This window comes from Malaclemys terrapin, chromosome 3 (assembly GCF_027887155.1).
Source record: "Malaclemys terrapin pileata isolate rMalTer1 chromosome 3, rMalTer1.hap1, whole genome shotgun sequence".
Taxonomy (NCBI): Eukaryota; Metazoa; Chordata; order Testudines; family Emydidae; genus Malaclemys; species Malaclemys terrapin.
Window position 1 is genome coordinate 56,431,992 of NC_071507.1, and position 22,354 is coordinate 56,454,345.

The 22,354-nt window shown below is 45.2% G+C and overlaps 1 protein-coding gene across 1 annotated transcript in view; it reads left to right on the forward strand.

The window, feature by feature from the left end:
* Positions 1 to 22,354, forward strand: part of ALK (ALK receptor tyrosine kinase) — a 570,631-nt gene that overhangs the window by 518,097 nt on the left and 30,180 nt on the right. Inside the window, exons 13-20 of the mRNA XM_054022041.1 lie at positions 1,007 to 1,157; positions 4,670 to 4,801; positions 5,945 to 6,089; positions 8,364 to 8,546; positions 10,641 to 10,739; positions 12,186 to 12,338; positions 15,364 to 15,462; positions 17,554 to 17,740. Coding sequence (XP_053878016.1) covers positions 1,007 to 1,157; positions 4,670 to 4,801; positions 5,945 to 6,089; positions 8,364 to 8,546; positions 10,641 to 10,739; positions 12,186 to 12,338; positions 15,364 to 15,462; positions 17,554 to 17,740 — 1,149 coding nt within the window. The remainder of the gene's footprint in view (positions 1 to 1,006; positions 1,158 to 4,669; positions 4,802 to 5,944; positions 6,090 to 8,363; positions 8,547 to 10,640; positions 10,740 to 12,185; positions 12,339 to 15,363; positions 15,463 to 17,553; positions 17,741 to 22,354) is intronic.

The window sequence follows — 22,354 nt, forward strand, 5'->3', positions numbered from 1 at the left end:
GCAGAGTTCTTATGAAACATTCAACGCTTTCCCCTGGTCCTTGAATTCTCTGGTGAAAGCATGTTCTTTTATAAACCGCATTTTTCTGGGGTATGAAGTATGCATCAAATATATCCAGAACCCTTTCTTAGGCTAGGTCTACACTGGGGGGGGGGAGGGGAAGGGTCGACCTAAGATACGCAACTTCATTCGCGTAGCTGAAGTTGGCGTATCTTAGGTCGATTTACCTGGCCGTGAGGACAACGGCGAGTCAACTGCTGCCATTCCCCTGTCGACTCTGCTTCCGCCTCTCGCTGCGGTGGAGTTCTGGAGTCGATGGCAGAGCGATCGGGGATCGATTTTATCGCGTCTACACTAGACACAATAAATCGATCCCCGATAGATTGATCACTACCCGCCAATCCGGCGGGTAGTGTAGACATACCCATAGTCTTCTTTGTGACTGTCTTTAGTTAAGTCAAAGAATATAAAGATATGCTCTGCCTGCTTTCCCATAGCATAAATTAAAGAGCATACTTGTAGTGTTCGGTTTGGTAGCAATTCCAAACCTTGCAAAATACTGCTTCAGTCTGTTCATTGTGAAGGTTTCTCAAAGCTGAAATTCTCTGGGGAATTGAAGAGAGGCATGTAGATGAGAGCCTGCAACCTTTGGTGCTTTGTTCCTTCTGGCTGCAACTTTTGTTGCTGCTTCCCTTCTGTTTCTATTCTCTTCTGTCACTAGTTTACTCCTGACACCGTGCCATGCACACCTTGTACACAGTAGGTTTCAGGGCTGCTACTGTCTGCACCAGATATGGTCTAGCCACAGAGCTTTCCTTTCCTAGAAAGACACATGCCAAATGTGTTCACTATAAGCTCTAATGTACTGACATTAGCTTAAATAAGGTATGTTACACATATCACCACCTACTGGCTGAACAGTGTAATACGGTTTAGGATTCCATTACACTGTTTTCACCCATGTAATTTGGTTCCAGGCTTTTATCTTCTTTTCTTTTCGTTGCAGCATCTCAGGCTATGGAGCAGCTGGTGGGAAAGGAGGGAAGAATACTATGGTGAGGTCCCATGGTGTGTCCATATTGGGGATTTTTGACCTCCAAAAGGATGATGCCTTATACATCTTGGTGGGCCAGCAAGGAGAAGATGCCTGCCCTAGTGTAAGTGATTGCCAATTCTGTCTCATGTTGAACCTTTTCCAGCACTGGGATCTTTAATATTACAACGGTCTGAATTTGTTTGAGTAGTTCAAACTACAGATACAAGATTTCTGGTAGTGACTTAATATTAATGGCATGTCTATACTACAGTTAAACACCTGCAGCTGGCCCATGTCAGGTTCATGGGGCTCGGGCTATGGGGTCTGAGCCCTGGGTCTCTGCGAGGGGAGAGGGTCTCAGAGCCCAGGGTCCAACCCAAGCTGAACATCCTCATTACAATTGTACAGTCTTGCAGTCTGAGTCCAAGTCAGCTGACCTGGGCCAGCTGCGGGTGTTTCTTTGTTGTGTAGACATACCCAAAAGGGACTGATGTTGCAATCCTACCATGGAACAGTGGGGGCCCCAGTGGATCTGCGTGCATCTCAGGGAATCTTTGGTTTTAAGTACCAAATCCCTTTCTCATTCTACAGAAGTGACGGGACAACCTCACCCACCCTTTCTCCAACAGACTAATCTGGGGGAAGCTCTGCAAGTTTGGCCTCATGGGGTTTTCCCTTCCTTCCAACCTCAGCCCCATCTTTGATATGGGCCCCTTAAATCCTACATGGATTACCACACAAACCCCATTTGCTCAAGCTTTGTTTGTGCATGGGGGAGGCTGAAGGCATTACTATTAAATTAATCCAACTTCCACTGTTACTAAGAATCATTACAAATTGCTTACAAGATGATCACCTTCCATTACTACTGCTGGAAGCCCTGATGGAGGAAAATTAAGTATTATCCTGTGAAATTTCACCACAGCTTTTGATCTGGGCATTTAGTATTCTGCAGGATTGTTGACGGTGGCACTTGTTATGCGGCTGGGGTTCATGAAACCAAAGCATTGCTGCCCCTTACAGACTTTGAGCAGGGAAAGGAAGGGAAGGAAGCTACAGGCAGGAAAGTGGAAGGGTCTGGGGGCCCCATAGCCAAATCTTGCAGAAAATGCTAAAACTGGAATAATGTCCCCAACACACACGCACTCATGTACACACACGGTTAATGTAAGAACCCTTTAGAATCAGATATGTCCTAACTCAGACTTTCATTCAGCATGTATAATCAAGCCATTCCAGTGCAATATAATATATGGAGTCATTAAATTACAGGCCACTGTAAGCTTAGCGAGAATTTATTGAGTGCTAATGTAATTCTTTCATCGAAGCAAAGAGAGTGCATTGACTTGTGGAAGGGACTTTTACTTGATTGGATTGTAATCAGTTATGTCTTTGCAATGAAGGTGTTTTTTTTTTAATCCAATTGTAATTTACTGGTCTCTCTGGATCACTGCACTTTGTCATTTTATTAATCATCCCCTTCCAAACTCTGAATCAAATTCTTGCCTGAAGTGGATTTTTAATTGTGCCTGTGTTACTCAGCAGCAAGTTTTGAGTCCACTGTATGGTAAACAAAACACTTCAGTTCTAAATTGGAAGGATGCATGCATCAAGTTCTTCTCCTGCAATAAAATACTTATGTGACAGAGTAGGAAGATACAGAGGGAGGATTATATTTAGACAAATATTATCTGTAAATATTTCCAATACGGCTCATTACCCCAGTGTTGAGCCCAGTATAAATAACAAGATAGAAATTGAGAGTCAGATATTTAAAGGACAACCAGAAAGTAATATAACTAATGGCTGAGCTGCAACCAATGTAAATCGTCAGAGCTAAATCATGCTCATTGGACACACACACACACAAGTGCTCTGATTGACTTTAGGGAGAAAACAGGTGTGAACCACATGAACATAATTAGTCACTAAATGACTGTTCTTTCTCCTGGGTTAGGGATGGTAATTGTAGTTCTCTGTTGGTCTATTTGAAATGAGTTGGTGTGGATTCAGCTGATTGCCTAGTGAACTAGTGTCCACCACAAAAACTGTCTTGGCATTTGGCACTGATTGGTAGTGAAGCTTTATCCTTAGCTGGTCCCTCAAAATCAGGACTGAAACAGGTTGGCAGTAGGGCTCAGTGGCTAGGGCACTGGACTGGGAGTCAGGAGACCAGGGTTCTATTCCTGGCTACCACTGACTTGCTGTGTCACTTGGAGCAAGTCATGTCATTGCCAAGTGCCTCGGTTTTCCCATTTGTAAAATGTAGATAGTAACAATACTTACCTGCCTTTGTAAAGCCCATGGAAATGTATGGGTAAAAAGTGCTAGGTGAAAACCAGGTTGTTGTTACGGGTAGGAAGAAGTGGGAGGGGTTTGCACTGGCTACATCTGCACTATGATGCACACTAGGGGTGTGATTTCCCCTCCTTGTGTATGCATACTGAGCTAGCATGAGTATAAATTGTGTGGGTATGGCAGCAGCAGCAGTGGAAGGGTGACTGAGCTGTGCCGAATATACCCACCGGTTTCTGTCAGGTTTGTGCTCTGCACAGCTCAGCCGTGCCTCTGCTGCCGCTATCCATGGTAGCACAGCTACACGGCTATTTATACGTACGCTAGCTCGGTGAGAGCTAGCATGAGTATGTGCATCACTGCTGGAAGTAGGGGGTGCTGTGGCACCCCCCGGCTTGAAGTGGCTTCCATCGTATACAGGATTTACAGTTTGGTTCAATGGCTCTTAGCACCCCCACTATACATATTGTTCCAGCATCCCTGAGTATGTGCGCACGAGTAGAGGAATCATACTCCCTAGCACGTAGAGTAGAGTCACCCTTAGGTTATGCCATACCTCTCCTGTGGATAAATATAGGACATCAGTTTCTAGGGATGTCTGTTTGCCTCTTTTGATCAGCACTCATAGGCGCCGACTCTGTGGGAGCTCCGGGGCTAGAGCACCCACAGGGAAAAAAGGGTGGGTGCTGAGCACCCACCGGCAGCCCCCCTATCAGCACCACCCTCCCCCCCCCAGCACCTCCCACCCGCTGGTGGGCGTTGAAGATCAGCGCCTTTCCCTCCCTCTCTGCGCCTCCCACCTACCGCAAACAGCTGTTTTGCGGCGTGCAGGAGGCTGTGGGGGGGGGAGGAGTGAGGACGTGGCATGTTTGGGGGAGTGGGTGGAACTGGGCGGGAAGGGGTGGGGCCTTGAGAGAAGGGGGTGGAGTGGGGGCAGGGCCTGGGTCAGAGCCAGGGGTCGAGCACTCCCCAGCATTTTGGAAGGTCAGTGCCTGTGTCAGCACTGGATTCATTTTTAAAGGATTCAATTTTAAAAAGCCGCAAATTCCTCTGGTCAGTAGCAGAGCAAAAGGTGACACTCTTGTAAGAGAGTGTGAGCCTGCTTCTGCTCCCTTTGGAGTCAGAGGCAAAATTCCCTTTGGTTTTGGTGGAAGCACATTTAGACCATTGGTTTGCAAATGCAGGGAGGGGAGGCATATGAGGCCAGACTAGATGACCTCCTGAGGTCCCTTCCAACCCTGATATTCTATGATTTCTTTGTAGCTGATGAACTTACTTTGTGTGTGCAGCAAAATGGAAGCTCCTTGTCTGAACTCAGATTTGCTGTTCTATCTGCAGACTAACCATGTTATACAGAAAGTATGCATTGGAGAGAATAACGTGATTGAAGAGGAGATTCGAGTGAACAGGAGTGTCCATGAATGGGCAGGAGGAGGTGGTGGAGGGGGAGGAGCAACGTATATATTTAAGGTACAGGAACATAGCCATTATATCCTATTACATAAAAATGCTGCACACTAGATAGACTTTTACGTGAATGCCATCCTTTGTTTAGTAAGTGCCCCCTACAATGTACCCTGGAGCACCAAGAACTCTCTGGGTCTGATTCTCACTTAAACTAAGAACCCTTTAAACTGCTCCCACAGAATAAACAAGCCTTAAAGTGAGCTTAAATATAACTTATATTTACAATTTATGACTGTGGAGGCACAGAGGTCCTGAGCCCTTATTGAGCTGAATGGCCCTGTTCATACCTCTTCAAGCTTTTGCTAAGGCTGTCTGCTCACTCAGGCAGGGTCACTGCATCAGTTTACATTCTGTTCACATTTTTAAGGTTTATCTTGCAACCACAAGGACTAAAAATATAATTTTGTATTGTGACCTGAGATTCTGGAGCACAGTTCTGTCCAATGGGTAAATTCCACGGCAGTTTCTTGAGCTGTGGAATCACAGAATACACAAGGCCCTATAGCCTTTGACTTCTGCTGTGCTATGGCATATGAACAATTGGGATCAGCCTTTATGCTCTGCCCTAGGTATAGCCTTTCAGCCAAAGACCATTGATCTCCACTGCAGGTCATTTACATTTTATCAAAAGTTGGCTAATCAATCAGCATTCATCCGGACTCCCATGGGGAGTCCAACTTACATGGGCTGCTTTCTCTTTTCTTTTATGTGTTCTCAATATGCTTCAAATCAATAGACTTGTACCATATCATAGTAACTCTGCACACTCAAGTAGCTCCCAAAGTGATAATCCCCTGCAAAGTGGAGCCACTGTACTGCACTACACAGAGCAGTGTTAGAGCTCTTGTAATTGATATACTACATCATACAGGGTAACATTACATGCTTTACAAGATCCGTGAGCACTGGCGTGCACAATACATATAGCCATCGAAGCTGCTGTTCTCCACTGAACGTGGCATGATTAGTAGTATCCATTAATCTTTGGATGCAGGTACATGAATAAGGCAATTGTAATTTGGACTGCTCAGCAGTCCTAGGGACTTGCTTAGTGCAACGTGAAGTAACTAGCGTGTGAGATGAACTTGTATTTGCATGTTGACACAGCATAAACCCCAGCTTCATTTCTCAATTCACCCTGTTAAGATGGAGAATGGAGAACCAGTCCCCTTGATAATTGCAGCAGGAGGTGGTGGCAGGGCCTACAGGGCCAAAACAGATACTTTTCATCCAGAAAGGCTGGAGAATGATTCATCTGTTCCAGGGCTGAATGGAAATTCAGGAGCTGCAGGTAAGGAACATTTACTCTGTTCAGAAAACCTTTCCCAGACCTGAAGAAGAGCTCTGTGTAAACTCCAAAGCTTGTCTCTCTCACCAACAGAAGTTGGTCCAGTAAAGGATATTCCCTCACCCACCTTGTCTCAGCAAATCTTTGAGGGACAGAACATAAGATGCAAAAATGTGAGACTCTCAGAAACCATTGTCACCACAGGGAAGATATCCCTGTAGACATGGAAATCGTGTAGTATTTCTCAGCATAGCTTCCCAGGCTAGTGCAGACAGGTTAGCAGTCCCTGCAAAAAGGTCAAGGGCTGAACGAGCCACAGAGGTGGGGACCACCCTCTCGCATCAGGGCAAGTGCATTCTCTATGAGTAGCTTGTGTTTCGGCGGTCTCTGCTTACAGAACCATAAAAACAGAGATGGGCAGGACCTATTGTCATTCAGTCCATCTCCCTACCAAGGCAGGATTGTTCCCTACAGAACATTGTCTAGTTTCGTTCTCGGATTGAACTGTTCTGTGGTTAGTGGACTTCAGTCTTACAGACAATCAGTCTGGCACCTTTCCCAAGCATGAAATTCACTTTAATCTCCGTATTTTTGTTTGTTTTGTTTCCTGAGACTGAAAAGCCTCTTCCATAGCTCTGTAATGTCCAGCGCTTTGGATCTTGAACCTTCAATCCTCATGAACCCTGCAAAAATAAACAAAATCACAATTAACAATATTAAGTGTTTACGGATGTGGCAGTTTGTACAATTTCAAACTAACTCAACCCAATCCTTGTCTGAAAGAGAGAAGTATTAGTATCCCCAATTTACAGATGGGGAATGGAGGCACAGAAATGGGTTTTTTAATGTTCCAAACTGAATGCTATGTAGTGGGGACTGCATAGAGAGCAGAGGGCTGGAAGTCAGGACTCTTAATTTTCTTCTTGACATCCACTTACTTTGTGGCCTTTGGCAAGTCACTTAACCTCTCTAGGCCTCTGTTTGGCCACCTATAAAATGGGGATAATGCTTCTCTACATCCAGGGCTGTTGTGAGCTTTAACTAATTACTGTTTGTTAAGTACATTGAGCTCCTCAAATGAAAGGCACCAGCAGTGCTAGTAAGAATCACTGTAGTATTTTAGGCTATTAAAGAGTATAAGCACAAACTCTTTGATATCAGAAAATTAGATGTCTCAAGATAGTAGAAATATTAGTTAGAATTTGGTTTCAAGAAAAATGGTTTGTGTTGGGTGGTCCATTAATTTAAAAGATAATTAAATATTTGTTTGAAAAACATATTTCAGACCCCAGGCTGGTGACAGAGTAATAGAAAGTTAGTTCCTCCCTCATCCACTCTACTTCCCATAGCTTGAGCTCAGGTTTCTGCGTATTACTTGTCAGTGTGGGGGAAGCCATTCACCCCCACCACTGCACAATCTCAAGTTATTCAGGCTTTGTATGGCAAACTAAAGAGTTGTGGTGGTGAAGGGTTACTCCAACTTCCCCATTCTCACTGTGCTGCACACTCTGGCCACGTGGAACTTAACAGCAACAGCAAGAATATGCTTAAATCCTCCTGCTCCAAAAAGTGCTAGCAACTACAGTCAAGCTAAAGGAGATTCTGTGTTAGCTGTCACTAATATGAGACCAAAGACACACACTTGAGAATATCTGATTTCATCCTGTAGAGGGCAATAGAGCACATACACAGCAGCCGGTCCATTACAGTTAGAGCTAGTCAAAATGTTTCAATCAAAAAAAGTTGGTGAAGAAAAATTGCATTTTTAATTAATTTATTTGCAGAAAAATGTTTCTTTTAACATTATCTATGGGTTTTTTAGTGAAAAAATATTTCAGTATTTTTTGAAAACCAATAACCTTTTGAAAAAGTTTTGGGTTTCGTTTTTCATGAAAAAACTGGAAAATTTCCTCCCCCCCCCTCAAAAAAAATCCTATGTCCTCCTACATCCCCCCACACACTCAAATTTTTCATCTCTTTACATTTTTCATGGAAAAATACCATTTTCTGACCAGCTCTCATTAAGTATTACACTTCTTTTATAGATGGATGAAAAGAGGCACAGAGAGTTTGTGGTGGCCACAAGTCATACACAGCCAGTTAGTGGCAGACTGGCAATAGAACCCAGCAGTCCTGACTCCCATCCCATTCTCTAACCACTATATGATGATCTCCCTTGCAGCTGATGTGTTTGGAATGCGCATTCATTCTGCTGATATATATATTTTGGATGTAACAGAAACTTACATGGGCTGCTTTCTCTTTTCTTAACTGCAGGTGGTGGAGGTGGCTGGAATGATAACACTTCCTTCCTGTGGTCAGGAAAGTCCTTGCTGGAAGGTGCTACTGGAGGAAAATCCTGCCCCCAGGCCATGAAGAAGTGGGGGTGGGAGACAAGAGGGGGTTTCGGAGGGGGTGGAGGGGGGTGCTCCTCAGGTGGAGGAGGCGGAGGATATATAGGTAAAGTGGCTTCATGTTCAAGGTGTCCCTTCCCCTCCTTTAGTGCTAACAGTCAGCAAAACACTGATCAAAAATTCTCCTATAGCTAGTATATATGATTGTTATGTAATAGGATGTCTGTGTGTCGCCTTTTTAGCTCTGGGTGAACTTATGTTGTTTAGCCTTTAAGCAAATAGCCGGATGTCAGTTCTTCAGCTGGAATCCTGGCTTTGCATTGTGGAAAACTATGCCATCAAGATCCTGCTGTGATTCTTGACTCATAATTATATATTGAGCCTTTCATTTCTTGGCCATGATGCTGAAGAAGCAGGAGCCATAGGCTTTGCATTCCTGTTGTCAAGACCAGCATCTGGGGGCATTTGCCATGGAGTCTGATGGCCAGTGTTTGCACTTAGGGTATGTCTACATTGCAGAGTTAACCCGGGTTTTAGTCTTCACCCCACTTACCATCCATGCAGGGGGGAAAGAAAACACCCTTTATCCGAGTCTGGAGCCCAGGCTAGCTGACCCAGCTGAGGGGTGGTGAGAGCCATGACTCCACTTTAACTCAGGCTGAAACCCACCTACTGTTCAGTGGGGACACAGGCTAAATCATTCGAGTCCTCCAATGCCCTTTCCACCATTCCCTGTGAAGGAGAGACGGATTCTCCCACAATTGGCTGGGAAAGAAATCCTAGAGTCTCTCAGCATGAAAAACCATGGGGAATTCCCCCAGACACACACAGGCAAGTGTGGAAATAGCCAGATATGGCTTTGCTGTGGAGGTGCTCTCACCCGAGCAGGGCTAACCCAGATGCTCAGACCCTGGTGCCAATTACCGGGTTAACGGTGCAGTGTAGACATAGCCTTAAAGGAGATTCAGCATGAGCAGTGGCAATCCAAGCTTCCTCCACACTGCCCCAAGACCAGCATGCCTCAACCCTAGAGGAATCACCTCTAAGGGCAAGGCAGGTATTTTGGTCTCCATAGTCCAATCCTTGGCTCTTGTGCTAAGACTGCCAACAAGGGAGGCCAATTAATGACAGCTATGATGGTGGCTTTCATCAACAAGGAACTGAACGGAGGCCACTAATTCCTTTCCAGTAGGCTCCAGGTCAGCCATTAGATGGTAATGACACTGAATTACTACTGATATGGGCCAGACTGAAAGCCGTCACCATAGGGTGAACAGCTCCACAACTCATAATCAGTCCCTGTGGCCACCCATCTCTTCAGCTGTGGTGGACTTCTTACCCCTGGTTATCCACCACTGTGGCTTGAAATCAGGGCAATCGTAGACTCAAAACACTGCAAGGAAGTAATTAGCCTGAATTCCTAGCTTGACCACATGCATTGTGATGATATTATGTGTAACGATTTTTTCAACAGAATGCCTCATGTAAGATACTTTTGTTTGCAGTATGCTATTTTCTCCCCTGCCAAAGGTGATGAAAGTGGAAAAACAACCCTCTCTTTTGTGGGGGGGGAGGAAGGGGTCTGTGCATGTTAACAGATCAAATATTGGTCTACAGCTCCGCTTCTGAGATCCTCTGCTTGTCCAAGGCACACTTGAACATTTCCCATGCAATCTCCTTCAGTCCCCCATCGCTGTCGGACCACCCTGGCCCAAGGGGTGTAGAGGAGAGAAAGCAGATCAGCTGACTGTTGCTCCCAGTGCTGGTGGAGTACGTGGCCTGATCAGCAACTGTGCGGAATTAACCCTTATGCACTGGCATTGACCAGTCTGCTAGCCAAATGACTGCATAGGACGATCTGTTCATATGTTTTTCACAGCATCCGAATGATTAAAGGTGATGTTTGTGCTTAGTGGGCAATGGTCTGCTTGGGACTGAGTTGAGAGATTAATTTGCTTAATTAAGAGCCACAAGCGTTATTAAGCCGAAATCCCAGAAGTGAAAGGCCAATAGTCCGTACCACTATCCACTAAACCTTTCCACCATCCATTAAACATCCCAGTTGGATATTTTGACTGATTAATTGCCCTTTCTCATTTGGATGCTTCATACTGTGAATTTGCTTGCATGTTGCAATTCTTAACTGTATTTTAGATCTAATGAACCACAGTACGTTAAGGTACCTTCTGATTTGACATAGGTGGCAATGCTGCAGCGGACAATGACCCAGAGATGGATGGGGAGGATGGTGTGTCCTTTATTAGTCCACTGGGTACTTTATACACCCCCGCACTGAAAGGTATTGATATCGGTCAGAAATCAGTTCTCGTGAGTTTCCTTCATGTTTGGAGTAGGCTGTGTCTGGAAATCTTTGGGATCCTTAGATGGAAAATGTAGAGTAGTGTGGTTGTGAACACCAAGGAAGGAGAGAAGTTGTTTAGTGTAGTCCAGTGAGGAATAAGGAGATGAAAGGGAGCAAAGAAAAAAATGGAGGCTGTTGGGGAAACATTTCCTAACAGTGAGAAGTGGTGAAAGCTTCATTTCTTAAGTCACTTAAAACTGGACTGGACAATGAACCCAAGAAATACTGTAGGGAATAAATTGTTATAATGTGTGTAATAAGACAGCCAGTAGGGGGAGTAGGCAGACTGTTAAACAAGGACATTTGTGGGTGTTCCAGTGTTGTGTTGTATGTTGTTGGCAACTGTGGCAAGTGTGGATCTGTGGAGCTACTGCCGGGATAGGTGTGTTGCCTGAAATAAAAGATGTTACTCAAAGAAGTTGGAATACGTCTGGTTTACAACAATCTATGACCACAATCCAGTCCTGGGTGGAGCACGGACTAAATGATTTAGCAGGCCCCTCTCCCCAAGCTGTCAGCCTGTGATTTATATGTTGTGCTTCTGCTAGTGCTGGAAGCTGAGAGTGATCTTATGGGAAATGTTTCAGTGCTCAGCTCTTCCCCCATTAAAGCTTCTCCTGGGTCAGACTGACAGAGTTGCTGGAGAGGGCAGTGAGGCATTTCCCCCAGTTCCTACAGGTGGAGTGTGCAACCTTGGCAGCCTTCCCAGTCTGTGCTGGCCCCAAGAGTTGAGGACTTGAACCTGATCTCCCCCAGTGGGTAAGTAGGGGATGCTGTGGATGGTTCAGCCCCAGCACAGACTAGGAAACTCCTGAGGGCTGCCCTAACTTGCATCTCCTCCCCCCACTCCCATAGCCCCAATGGGGCTTGCTGTAGCATGGAGGGCACAGGACTGCTCCTGCAACACTTCCTCCTGGCTTCAGCATGCCCTGGGCCTGCCCCACAATGCCCCTTGTGATATGTAGAGGCAATACAAGGCTGGCAGGACGCCTTGCTGCATTGGGGATTTCACTGAAGGGGGTGGGGCTGTGTGGCCACTTTGCACCAGCATAGCTGGTTCAACATGGCTACAGTGCAGGTGTCCAAGACAGCTTAGCGGAGGGATCTTTTTTGTAAATGAAAACTATTAGCTGAGATTCCTTCAGTCTCCTCTCCCCTAATACAGGTGCCAGTGAGAAGTGGGGATACAGTCAGCAGAGAGGGGTGAATGGCAGTCAGGAAAGGTTTTCAGACAGGGCCCATCCCACCCGATGTGGGGCACTTGGGCACCATACACGTGCGCATTTCCCATCCCATAATGCGGCAATTCTCCTGTTGCTGTCTGCGGAAAGCTCTTGGGTTATCTCTACAATAACAACTCAGCCTCTTTCATCTGTTCCCTAGTGACAGAGGGGCACGGAGAGGTGGCTATTAAGCTGCACCTCAACTGCAGCCACTGTGAGCTTGATGAGTGCCGTGTTGATCTGGAGACTCAAAAAGTCATTTGCTTCTGTGAGCCTGGGACAGACCTGGCTGATGATGGTGTCTCTTGTGTAGGTAAGAAGGTGCAGGGAGGAAGGGGCTCCTTTGGGATGGGTAGGTCTATGAGTGAATACATAGTGAAAGCCTCTTTAATGACCTGGACTGCAAGACAGCACAGAAGCACTTAGATACCCTTTCTTTAAAGTTGACCCTGATTAATTATCCCCTTTGTTGCTGGCATTTGCAGTGAAAACGCAGTGCACTTCAGTGGCAAGGAAGCTGGCACATGGGGCAGCACTGCTAATGTGTTTTGCCTTATATACCTGCATCAGTGGGCAGTTAAATGATATTTTGCACTGAAGGGGCAAGATATGTGATCTGTGGGTGTGAGTGCCCCTTAAAGAGCCTTTGGTTACATTGACACTGTATCAGGCACAGATCAAAGAGAGAAGCCCTGATCTGAAATTAACTCGCACTCACTCACCCCAAACAAACAAGGAATTTTCCCAGGGTTGCAATTGGGGGGGGGGGAGTTGCTCTTTTCCCCCACCTGTGCTTAATTTCAAGGTGCTGCCCATGGCCCAGGAGGAAGACAAGTACCTGCAGGGTCCCTCCTGTGGGCTGCACCTGGGGCTGCCCTGGAGAGTAGCTCGGGTTCCAGGCCCAGAGACCTGCTCTGTTCCCTGAAACCTTCAGCAGCCGGAGACCCACAAGCAGCCTGGAGCTTGCTCCTTGACCTACCCATCCCAGCTCCAGGGACCCACCTGTCCTCTGGGCTGAAGCAACTGCAGTTCTGCTCCAATCTCATCTGGTGCCACACAGCCTCACTACTAATTGGCCCTAGTGCTCGGGCTAGAAGCTGTGATTGGCAAAGGTGGCCAGAACGTCGGCTGCTAGAGGAGCGATGAAGCACCCTTTGCCCAACGGTGCACTGGGGGCTGCCATCTTGTGCTTCAGAGTCTCAGCTTTTCCTAGGAAAAGCACAGTGAGGTCTCTCCCCTTACAGCTGTGAAGGGAACTGACTGATTTTGGATTTTTACTTCTTCAAAAATCCCAAGAACTTCCAGGGGTCTAAGTGGCCCCTGGGCCTCTGCTGAAAGCTGCCCCCTCTCCACTGAAATCTGAAATGGCGCCCCTGAATTTTCCAGTCAAACTCAACCCTAAGCTTAGGCTTCCCAAGAGCCAGAGATGACATGTCACAGGCATGAGGCAGAGGGAGGGGTAAACATCATGGGAGAGGGGAAAGCAAGGAGGAGAATCCGAGTCAGTGCTTCATTTGAGAGCTGAATGCAAAACATAGGCAGGCAGAGTGGAGTATATTTGCCCTGCTTACACTCAGAGCTCCAGTACTGGGCTTTCCCCACATTTGTACATTAAGAAGAGGTACTGAGTCCAGCAGGTAGAGTGAGGGACTCTAAGCCAGGGTTCTTGGTCCTATTCCCAGCTCTGCCACTGAGTTGGGAAAATTGTTCAACCTCTTTATGTTGCAGTCTCCCCATCTGTAAAATGGGGATAGTCAGATGTATTTATACGGGTGTGGTGATGGTCATCATTTGCCTTGTGATCCCTGATTGGAAACTGCTCCATAAGTATTATTAAATGGTAGATATTGCACGGGGGGTGGAGGGGGGAGGAATGTTATAAACCAGCTAACACTGCTTCCATGTAGTAGGGTTTTCCCCAGTAGTCATCTGTTCTTTCTGTGTGGATTCATTTAGCAGATGATATACTGCAATTGTCCTCACCCTATTTTCGCTATGACTTGGCATTGATGGCACCACTCAGCCCCCACTGACAATTTAACTCCCCCCCCTCACCCCCCTCCCCGATCCCTGTTTTTATGACCTTGCTTTCATAGCCAGTGAGTGTGTGTATTAATTTCCTGATAGGAAACCATCTGTTTTTATGGCTCAAACTTAATTGAGGGAAGTGAAACAATGAGCCATTGGAAGTCATAGATCTGGGAGTTGATTGCAGCAGAGGTTATCCTCTGTTTCCTACAGTGCAAGAGTGACAGATGGAGTCAACGGGAGGAGGGATAGAAAAAAATATTACATTAAAAATGACCCGAGGCAGGCCTGCTGATGGGGTGTGGGGATGGGAAGGGGGCAATTGCCCAGGGGCCCAGGTGATTTAAAAGGGCCCGGGGGACCCCAGCATCCACCACTGGCGGCAGTGCAGCGCAGCAGAGCTCAGGCAGGCTTCCCGCTCGCTCACGCTCCGTGCCACTCCTGGAAGCGGACGGAACACTCCTACAGCCCTCGGGGGTGCAGGGGGTCTCCGTGCACTGCCCCCATCCTGAGCACCGACTCCGCAGCTCCCATTGGCCAGGAACTGCGGCCAATGAGACATGTGGGGGCAGTGCCTGTGGGCAGTGGCACCTGGAGACCCCTTGGGCCCCCCGTCTAGAAGCCACTTCCAGAGGTGTGTGCTGGTTGCTTTCAGGAGCCACCTGAGGTAAGAGCCGACCCTGACCCCCTCCTGCACCCCTGCACCCAAACTTCCTCCCAGAGCCCCTACCCTGCATCCCCTTCTGCACCCAAACTTCCTCCCAGAGCCTGCACCCCACACCTCCTCCCATACCCAAACTGCCTCCCAGAGCCTGCACCCCGCACCCCCTCCCACACCCAAACTCCCTCCCAGAGCTTACACCCACACCCCCTCCCACACCGCAACCCCCTGCCCCAGCCTGGTGAAAGTGAGTGAGGGTGCAGGAGAGTGAGCGACACAGGGAGGGGTGATAGAGTGAGCGGGGACAGGGCCTCAGAAGGGGCAGGACAGGGGCATGGCCTCAGGGAAGGGGCAGGGCAAGAGTCTGGGTTTGCGCAATTAGATAGTTGGCAACCCTCCTGGGTGGGCATGTGGAAGCCCTGGCCATGCTGGAAGAGCGGACCCAGCGGCGCAGCCGGCAACACCCCCAGGCACCAGCCAGCGCAGGCGCAGCACTGCCAAATGTCAGGCGAACCACGTCCACGGCTTGTGCATGCGTGGGGGCCCATTGACTGTTCTGCCCTGAGGCCCGGAATTGCTGTCGGCAGGCCTGACCATAGGGAGATCAGTTAAAACAAGTAACTCCCCCTTCCTTATGCATCTCTTTCAGCTGATCCCGTGGCTCATCTCCCCCTCTCCTTGGTCTTGTCTGTAGTGACGTCAGCACTGGTGGCTGCTCTCATTCTGGCTTTTTCCGGGATCATGATAGGTGAGTGTCTCATAAAGCAAAATGTGCAGAGAGCAGCAAAAGTGGCAGCATATTGTGCTTCTCACCTAAGCCATTTCTAGTAGAGCCAAGAACATTGGCATTAGGACTCAAGCTTTACACCGTGTTGGTTGTTTTTTTTTTTTTAATGAAAACTCATCTGTTTTCTTCTTTGATAAATGTTTTAACCAAAACAACCAATTTAGGGACATTTTTTCTTGTGAAGGGAAAGTTGGAAAAAAAATTAGTTGGAGTAATATTTTTACACTTTATATTTCACTAGGCAGCAAATATGGTATAAATGGATATCCAGGTATAATTAAAATACCATCTTTGTCTTCCTTTTCATTACTAGCTAGTTGCAAGATCCTTCCAGTGACTGATTGCAGCATTGCCGTACTTCTCATGATTACATCCTTAAAGAGAGACCGTTGTGTGGTTTGGGGTGTCAAAATGTCAGACAACAATTTCCAATTTTCACTGATTTTAAAGGGAGCTGTGAGTGCTCACACTTTAAAAAAAATCAGGCCTCTTTTAGTTTAGGGTACCTACAATATGCATTTAGGTGCTTACATTTAGTTACCCAAGTTTGAAAACCTTGGCTTAGATTCCAATTTTACAAATTATGGTTTAGTAAGACATGGATGTTCATGGCCTTTGTCAGAATTTCAATTACATCTTTTTTAAAATTTTTATTTAAACAATCCCATGCCTACATTCCTACTCTAAACATACCAGGATTATTGCACTAATGCATGAGAACCAGTGATTCAAACTAGCCAGTATCCTTCCATTGTCCACACTGAGGGAAATGCTTTTTAACAAAACACACACACAAGGTCAGATGGTGACTAGTAAATTAGATTTGTGTAGTTATTTCAGGTGTTGCTATTAATACATACACGTGGTTTCAGATGTACAGTTTCTGTTCTAACAATATCCCCTTAAGGAACTAATTACTTTTCAGGGAATAGAAGAATAACCAAATTCTTTCTGGCCATCCCTATCATTCTCATTTCAGGAATGAGCAGAGATCTGAGCAATCAAACCAAGAACAATGATAAGGTGAAAGGAGAACTAGGAGGGCTTGATAATAAGTCATTAAATTCAGCCCCCTTTGCTAGTGGAAGTTTTCCCCTTAAACTCTTCCTCTCAGTGACTTATCTATCAGAGCAGACATGGGACCTAGTACAGCCACAGTCTTCGGGCCCAGTCGTGCTCCCATTGAAGTTAGTGGAAAAATTACTGTTGGGCCTGTCCATGACTGGGCCCTACTTTGTAAACTTACATGTGGAATTCGAATTACTTTCACAGTAAGACTAGCTTTGGTCTGTGATTTCCTAAGAAATGCCTGTCTTCCATAGGTGTGGAGAGCTAACATAACAGCTGAATGAATTGATTCCGAGACTATAAGAACTGATTTCAGCTTTCCCCCAAATTTGAACCATGTCTGAGATTTAGAAACATTTGATCAAGTGGATGGGTGTCTTTAAAAACTTTACACTTATCCGCTAGACTCCCTTCATGCTTATGGGAATCAAGAGGGAGTTTCATAAAGTGAAGTCATTTTATTTACACAACTTCATTGTGAGGGGAGAGATTTTACTTCTAAAGAGATTTCAGTGTGAACATTGTGATACAACGCAACTAAGTATGGACTTTTATTCAACTTCCTCATAAGCTAGGCGCTTAACCAAAACCCTGCATCCAAACGCCCTTGAACTTCGGGAAAATTGGATCTGGATACTTTGAAGCCCAGACAATTTCTAACAAAACAGATTTGTTACTTCAGAGTTCACTGCTAGTGGATTTCACCCTATTCTTCAAATCAAGGAATACTGGGAGACTCATGAGTGAACTTGTTCCTAGCCTAATTTCTTAATCAAACAAGTTGGATAATTTCAGCCTGAGCTTTGGAGAAGCACCCAGACTTCTGCATATACGTGAAGTACAGATGGTTGACAATGCCCCCGTTTATTTTGTTTCACTGGAGTCTGAACACTATACCAGTTCCACAGCACATATGTTCTGTGTTGGTTGCCTTCATGTTCACAAGGCAGTCTGCCTCCCAGATTCACTGTGCTCTATTTCCAGTGTATCGCCGGAAACACCAGGAGCTGCAAGCCATGCAGTTGGAATTACAGAGCCCCGAGTACAAACTGAGCAGACTGCGCACCTCCACTATTATGACGGACTACAATCCCAACTACTGCTTTGCAGGAAAGACCACCTCCATCAGTGATCTCAAAGAGGTGCCTCGGAAAAACATCTCCCTCATAAGGTAAGCTCATCTGTTTGCCTTCCCCATACTTCACCCCATCCACTCATATACACTCTCTTTTATTTATATATATATATATACACACACACATGCACACTTGATCTCTCACATTCTCTTTCTTTCCATACATTCACACACCTTGGACACACAAAAGAGCTATGGTGGATAGGGTGGTATTCCATGCTTACCACATGACCATTGTGGGGACTGGACTCCAGCTAGGTGTCCTTAGCCTTTCATAGGCACATTGTTCATCTTCTGTCTTGTAGAAAGAACTGAAGAGCTATCACCAGGCAGCCCAGTAGTTCAGACCCCAGACATCTTTCTTTCAGGGTCTCAAACATTTTGTGGAATACCCTTGTGTTTAGACCAAATATTAACTGATGTAATATGGAGAGCATGAGGATTGGAGGAGGTTCATTAGAAGTCTGTGACTGGATTCCTGGCAATGAGAGTGACATCAGCAACTGCAACAACAGCAGTGAGCAATGAGACTCTAGATGCTACCGGACAGTGGGATTTGGACTATAAAAGCCAGAGATGGGGAAATCTATCCATGGGCCTGAGCCACATTAGGATCTGGATCAGAACTTTTAAAAAGATTAGGAGGCCTTGGGTTGGAGATCATCTCTAGGAAAGACCTGCAGAATCATCGAGTCCAGCCCCTCTACTGTTGCAGGATACAGTCCTCCTCCATAGAGGATATGATGTGACACTGATACTACATGATCTTAGACACAAAGCCAAAAGACAGGATTAAGAAGCAGGAGGGTATGGGAGATTCAGGAGCTTGTATTTCCAAAATCCTCCCAGAGATACAACAGAGATGAAGCCCACAACATCCACTACCACCCTCACTGTGTTGTCAGGTACTGCAGGGCTCCTCTGTCATATCTAATACCTCATTGATCAGAAATTAGGACTTCCCAATGCAATGTGTGCTGCCAAATGCCTTTACCAGCGAGGGTAAAGGAAACAGCTGGGAATTGATGGGGGAGGAGGGATAGGTTTATGAGCCGTAGCAGCTCTGTTTTATATCCCCATTTTACAAAGGGTGGGTTAGTGCTGCAGAGAACAATGTTTCAGGCTGACACTTATTGGGACTAATTGATAGCTGCAGTCAAGCCACAGGCAATTTGACTCTGCAGTGTGGGTTAGCTGCCAGGACTGAGGCCTGACAGTCAGAGAATGTAACATTCTTTATCCTGGCAAGGAGTAAAGCCACTCTAAATTGAACTGTATCTACAGAACAGGTACAGCGTGGACAACAATAGCACAAGCTTCCCCCACCCTCACCCACAAGGCATGTACCTTAACCTTCTCTAGGAGGGACCATGATCTGGGGAGTTCACTCTCTGTGATCTGCTGAGACTGTCCACAGAGGTGCCATTTAGAACTGGAATGAGGCAGCCAGCTCAATGGAACGCAGACCACCCAGCAGCCATTCGATCTGGCCATCAGTCCAGGCCTGGTTCATACGAATGACTCGGCATCTCACTGCATGAGAGAACCCCTAGAAAGCCCCCTCCGTGTCAGAGTTGAGGAAGAGGAGTATCAGGGGGAGGGCTTGCACTGCTCCTGCCAAAGCTGAACCCCTCAGTGGTTGAAGAGGGGATTCCAGCGCTGTCAGTCCAGCAGCTTCCATCTCCGCTACATTCACCACGGTGGTGGTGTGTTGTGTACCTGAGCCCATAATGCCCATGTGATGTGCCGGCTGTTGCACTTAGTGCTTTAACTTTCATTAATTGAAAACCAGAATAAGCAGTGACACAAAACTTCTCTAATGAGCACAATGGAGAAAATGCGCATTAGTGGGATGTACGATTTATTTATTTGCTTTTTTCTCTATCTTGTTTCATAATTAAACCTCAAACTTCTTCATAATATGTTAACATCTACAGTAACCATTTTTAGCACTTACATAGCACACTATACTACACAGCCTCTCGCTTGATGCTTTCTTTAAGTGAGATGTATAATTGTATGAGGAGTTGTTAGCAGATTTAGAGTACAGCTATCAAATGAAAAGTGTATCCATGATAGGCCCATCGTTTTTAGCTCACTTTTGAGTTACACAGCAAGTAGACTAAAATTAAACACTGTTCTTGTACTAGTGTAAGAGGACAATGCTGTGTGCTATGTACGACTGTGCCAACATTTTAACTCCAGTACACTGGCTTCATCGGGCATAGTTTGTAGTTTCCAAGGCCAGAAGGGACTATTGTGGTCATCTAGTCTGACCTCCTGTATAGTGCAAGCCATAGAACTGCCCCCAAAGTAATTCCTAGAGCAGAGCTATCAGAAAAACATCCCAGCTTGGTTTAAAAATTGTCGGTGATGGAGACGAGCCTTGGTAACTTGTTCCAATGGTTAATTACCCTCACTCTCAAAAATGTACACCTTATTTCCAGACTGAATTTGTTTAGCTTCAACTTCCACCCATTGAATCATGTTATACCTTTCTCTGCTAGACTAAAGAGCCCCAGTATTGAATATTTGTTCCCCATGTAGGTACTTATAGACTGTAATCAAGTCAATCCTTAACTTTCTCTTTGTTTGAGAGAGCTCTCTGAGTCTATCACTAGAAAACCTGTCTTTTAACCCTTTAATTAGTCTCATGGTTCTGCTCTGAATCCTCTCAAATTTATCAATATTCTTCTTGAACTGTGGGCACCAGAACCGGGGACACTATTCCAGTAGCGGTTGCACCAGTCCCAAATACAGAGGTAAAATAACCTCTATACACCTACTTGAGATTTCCCTATTTATGCATCCCAGTATTGTATTAGCTCTTTTGGCCACAGTGTGACACTGGCAGTTTGTGTTCAGCTGATTATCCATCATGACCCCCTAAGTCTTTTTCAGAGTCACTGCTTCCCAGAATAGAGTTCCCCATCCTGTAAATATGGCCTACGTTCTTTGTTCATAGATGTGCACATTTACATACTGTATAGCCATGTTAAAATGCATATTGTTCGCTTGCGCCCAGTTTCCCAACTGATCTGGATTGCTCTGAATCAGTGACCTGTCCTCTTCATCATCTACCACTCCCCCAATTTTTTTGTCATCTGCAAACTTTATCAGTGATGATTTTATTTTTTCTTCCAGGTTCTTGATAAAAATGTTAAATAGCATAGGGCCAAAGACCCAGCCCTGTGGTAGCCCACTGGAAACACACCCATTCAATTATGATGTCCCTTTCACATTTATATTTTGAGACCTGTCAGTTAGCCAGTGTTTAATCCCTTTAATGTATGCCATGTTAATTTTACATCATTCTAATTTTTAATCAAAATGTTGTGCGGTACCAGGTCAAACACTTCACAGAAGTCTAAGTATATTACATCAGAATTATTACCTTTATCAACCAAACTTGTAATCTCATAAAAAAAAAAGGGATATCAAGTGAGTTGGACAGGATCTATTTTCCATAAACCAATGTTGATTTGCATTAATTACATTACCCTCCTTTAATTTTTTAATTCTTTATTAATCGAGTCCCACATCAGCCGCTCCAGGATCGATGTCAGGCTGACAGACCTATCCTCTTGGCCCTTTTTAAAAACTGGTGCAACATTAGCTTTCTTCCAGTCTTCTGGAACTTCCCCAGTGCTCCAAGACTTATTGAAAATCAATGTTAATGGTCCAGGAAGTTCTTCAGGTGGCTCTTTTAAAACTCTTGGATGCAGGTTATCCAGAGCTGCTGACTTTAAAATATTCTACTTTAGTAGCTTCTGTTCAATGATCTTCTCAGACACTAGTGGAATGGAAAGAGGGTTATCATCACTATATGATGAGACTATATCGTCTGTTTTTCTCCAAATACAGAACAGAAATATTTATTGAACACTTTTCTGCATTATTATTGGTAATTCTCCCATTTCCATCTAGTAATGGACCAATACCATGGTCAGGATTCTTTTTATTCCTAATATTTTTTTAAAAATCCTTATTGTCCTTAACTCTGCTGGCCACAGATTTCACCTTGTGTCCCTTGGCTTCCCTTATCAATTTTCTATAATTTCTAACTTCAGATGTATATTCATTACTATCAACTTCCCCCTTGTTCCATTTGTAATGATATATATTATATTTATTTTTTATAGCTACATTCACTTCCTTTCTAAACCAGTTTTTTAACCAGCACAGCTTTCTTCCTCGATTATGGATTTTGGCTGTTTTGGCATCTAGTATAAGGTGTTCTTTATTATAATTCATGTTTTTCTGTTTAAATTCTTCCTCCCAGCTAGTTTGATTCATCATTCTTTTCAGCTTTGTGAAACTGATCCTATTACAGCGTGTGTGAGCACGCGCGCACACACACACACACACACACACACACACACAGATCTAGATGATATATACACACGTGTGTGTGTGTGTGTGTATATATATATATATTACTAGTCTGGACTTTATTCTGCTTGTACATTATAAATGTGATCAAGTCATGATCACTTGTACCTAAGCTACCATTAATGTTTAATGTTGTGATCAGTTCTTCTTTATCTGTTAAGATAAGGTCTAATAAAGAATTCCTCCAACATATGTCACTCACATTGAAATCTCCCGTGATCATGTAGCTTTTTTTCCTACACACTACAGATGGGTATA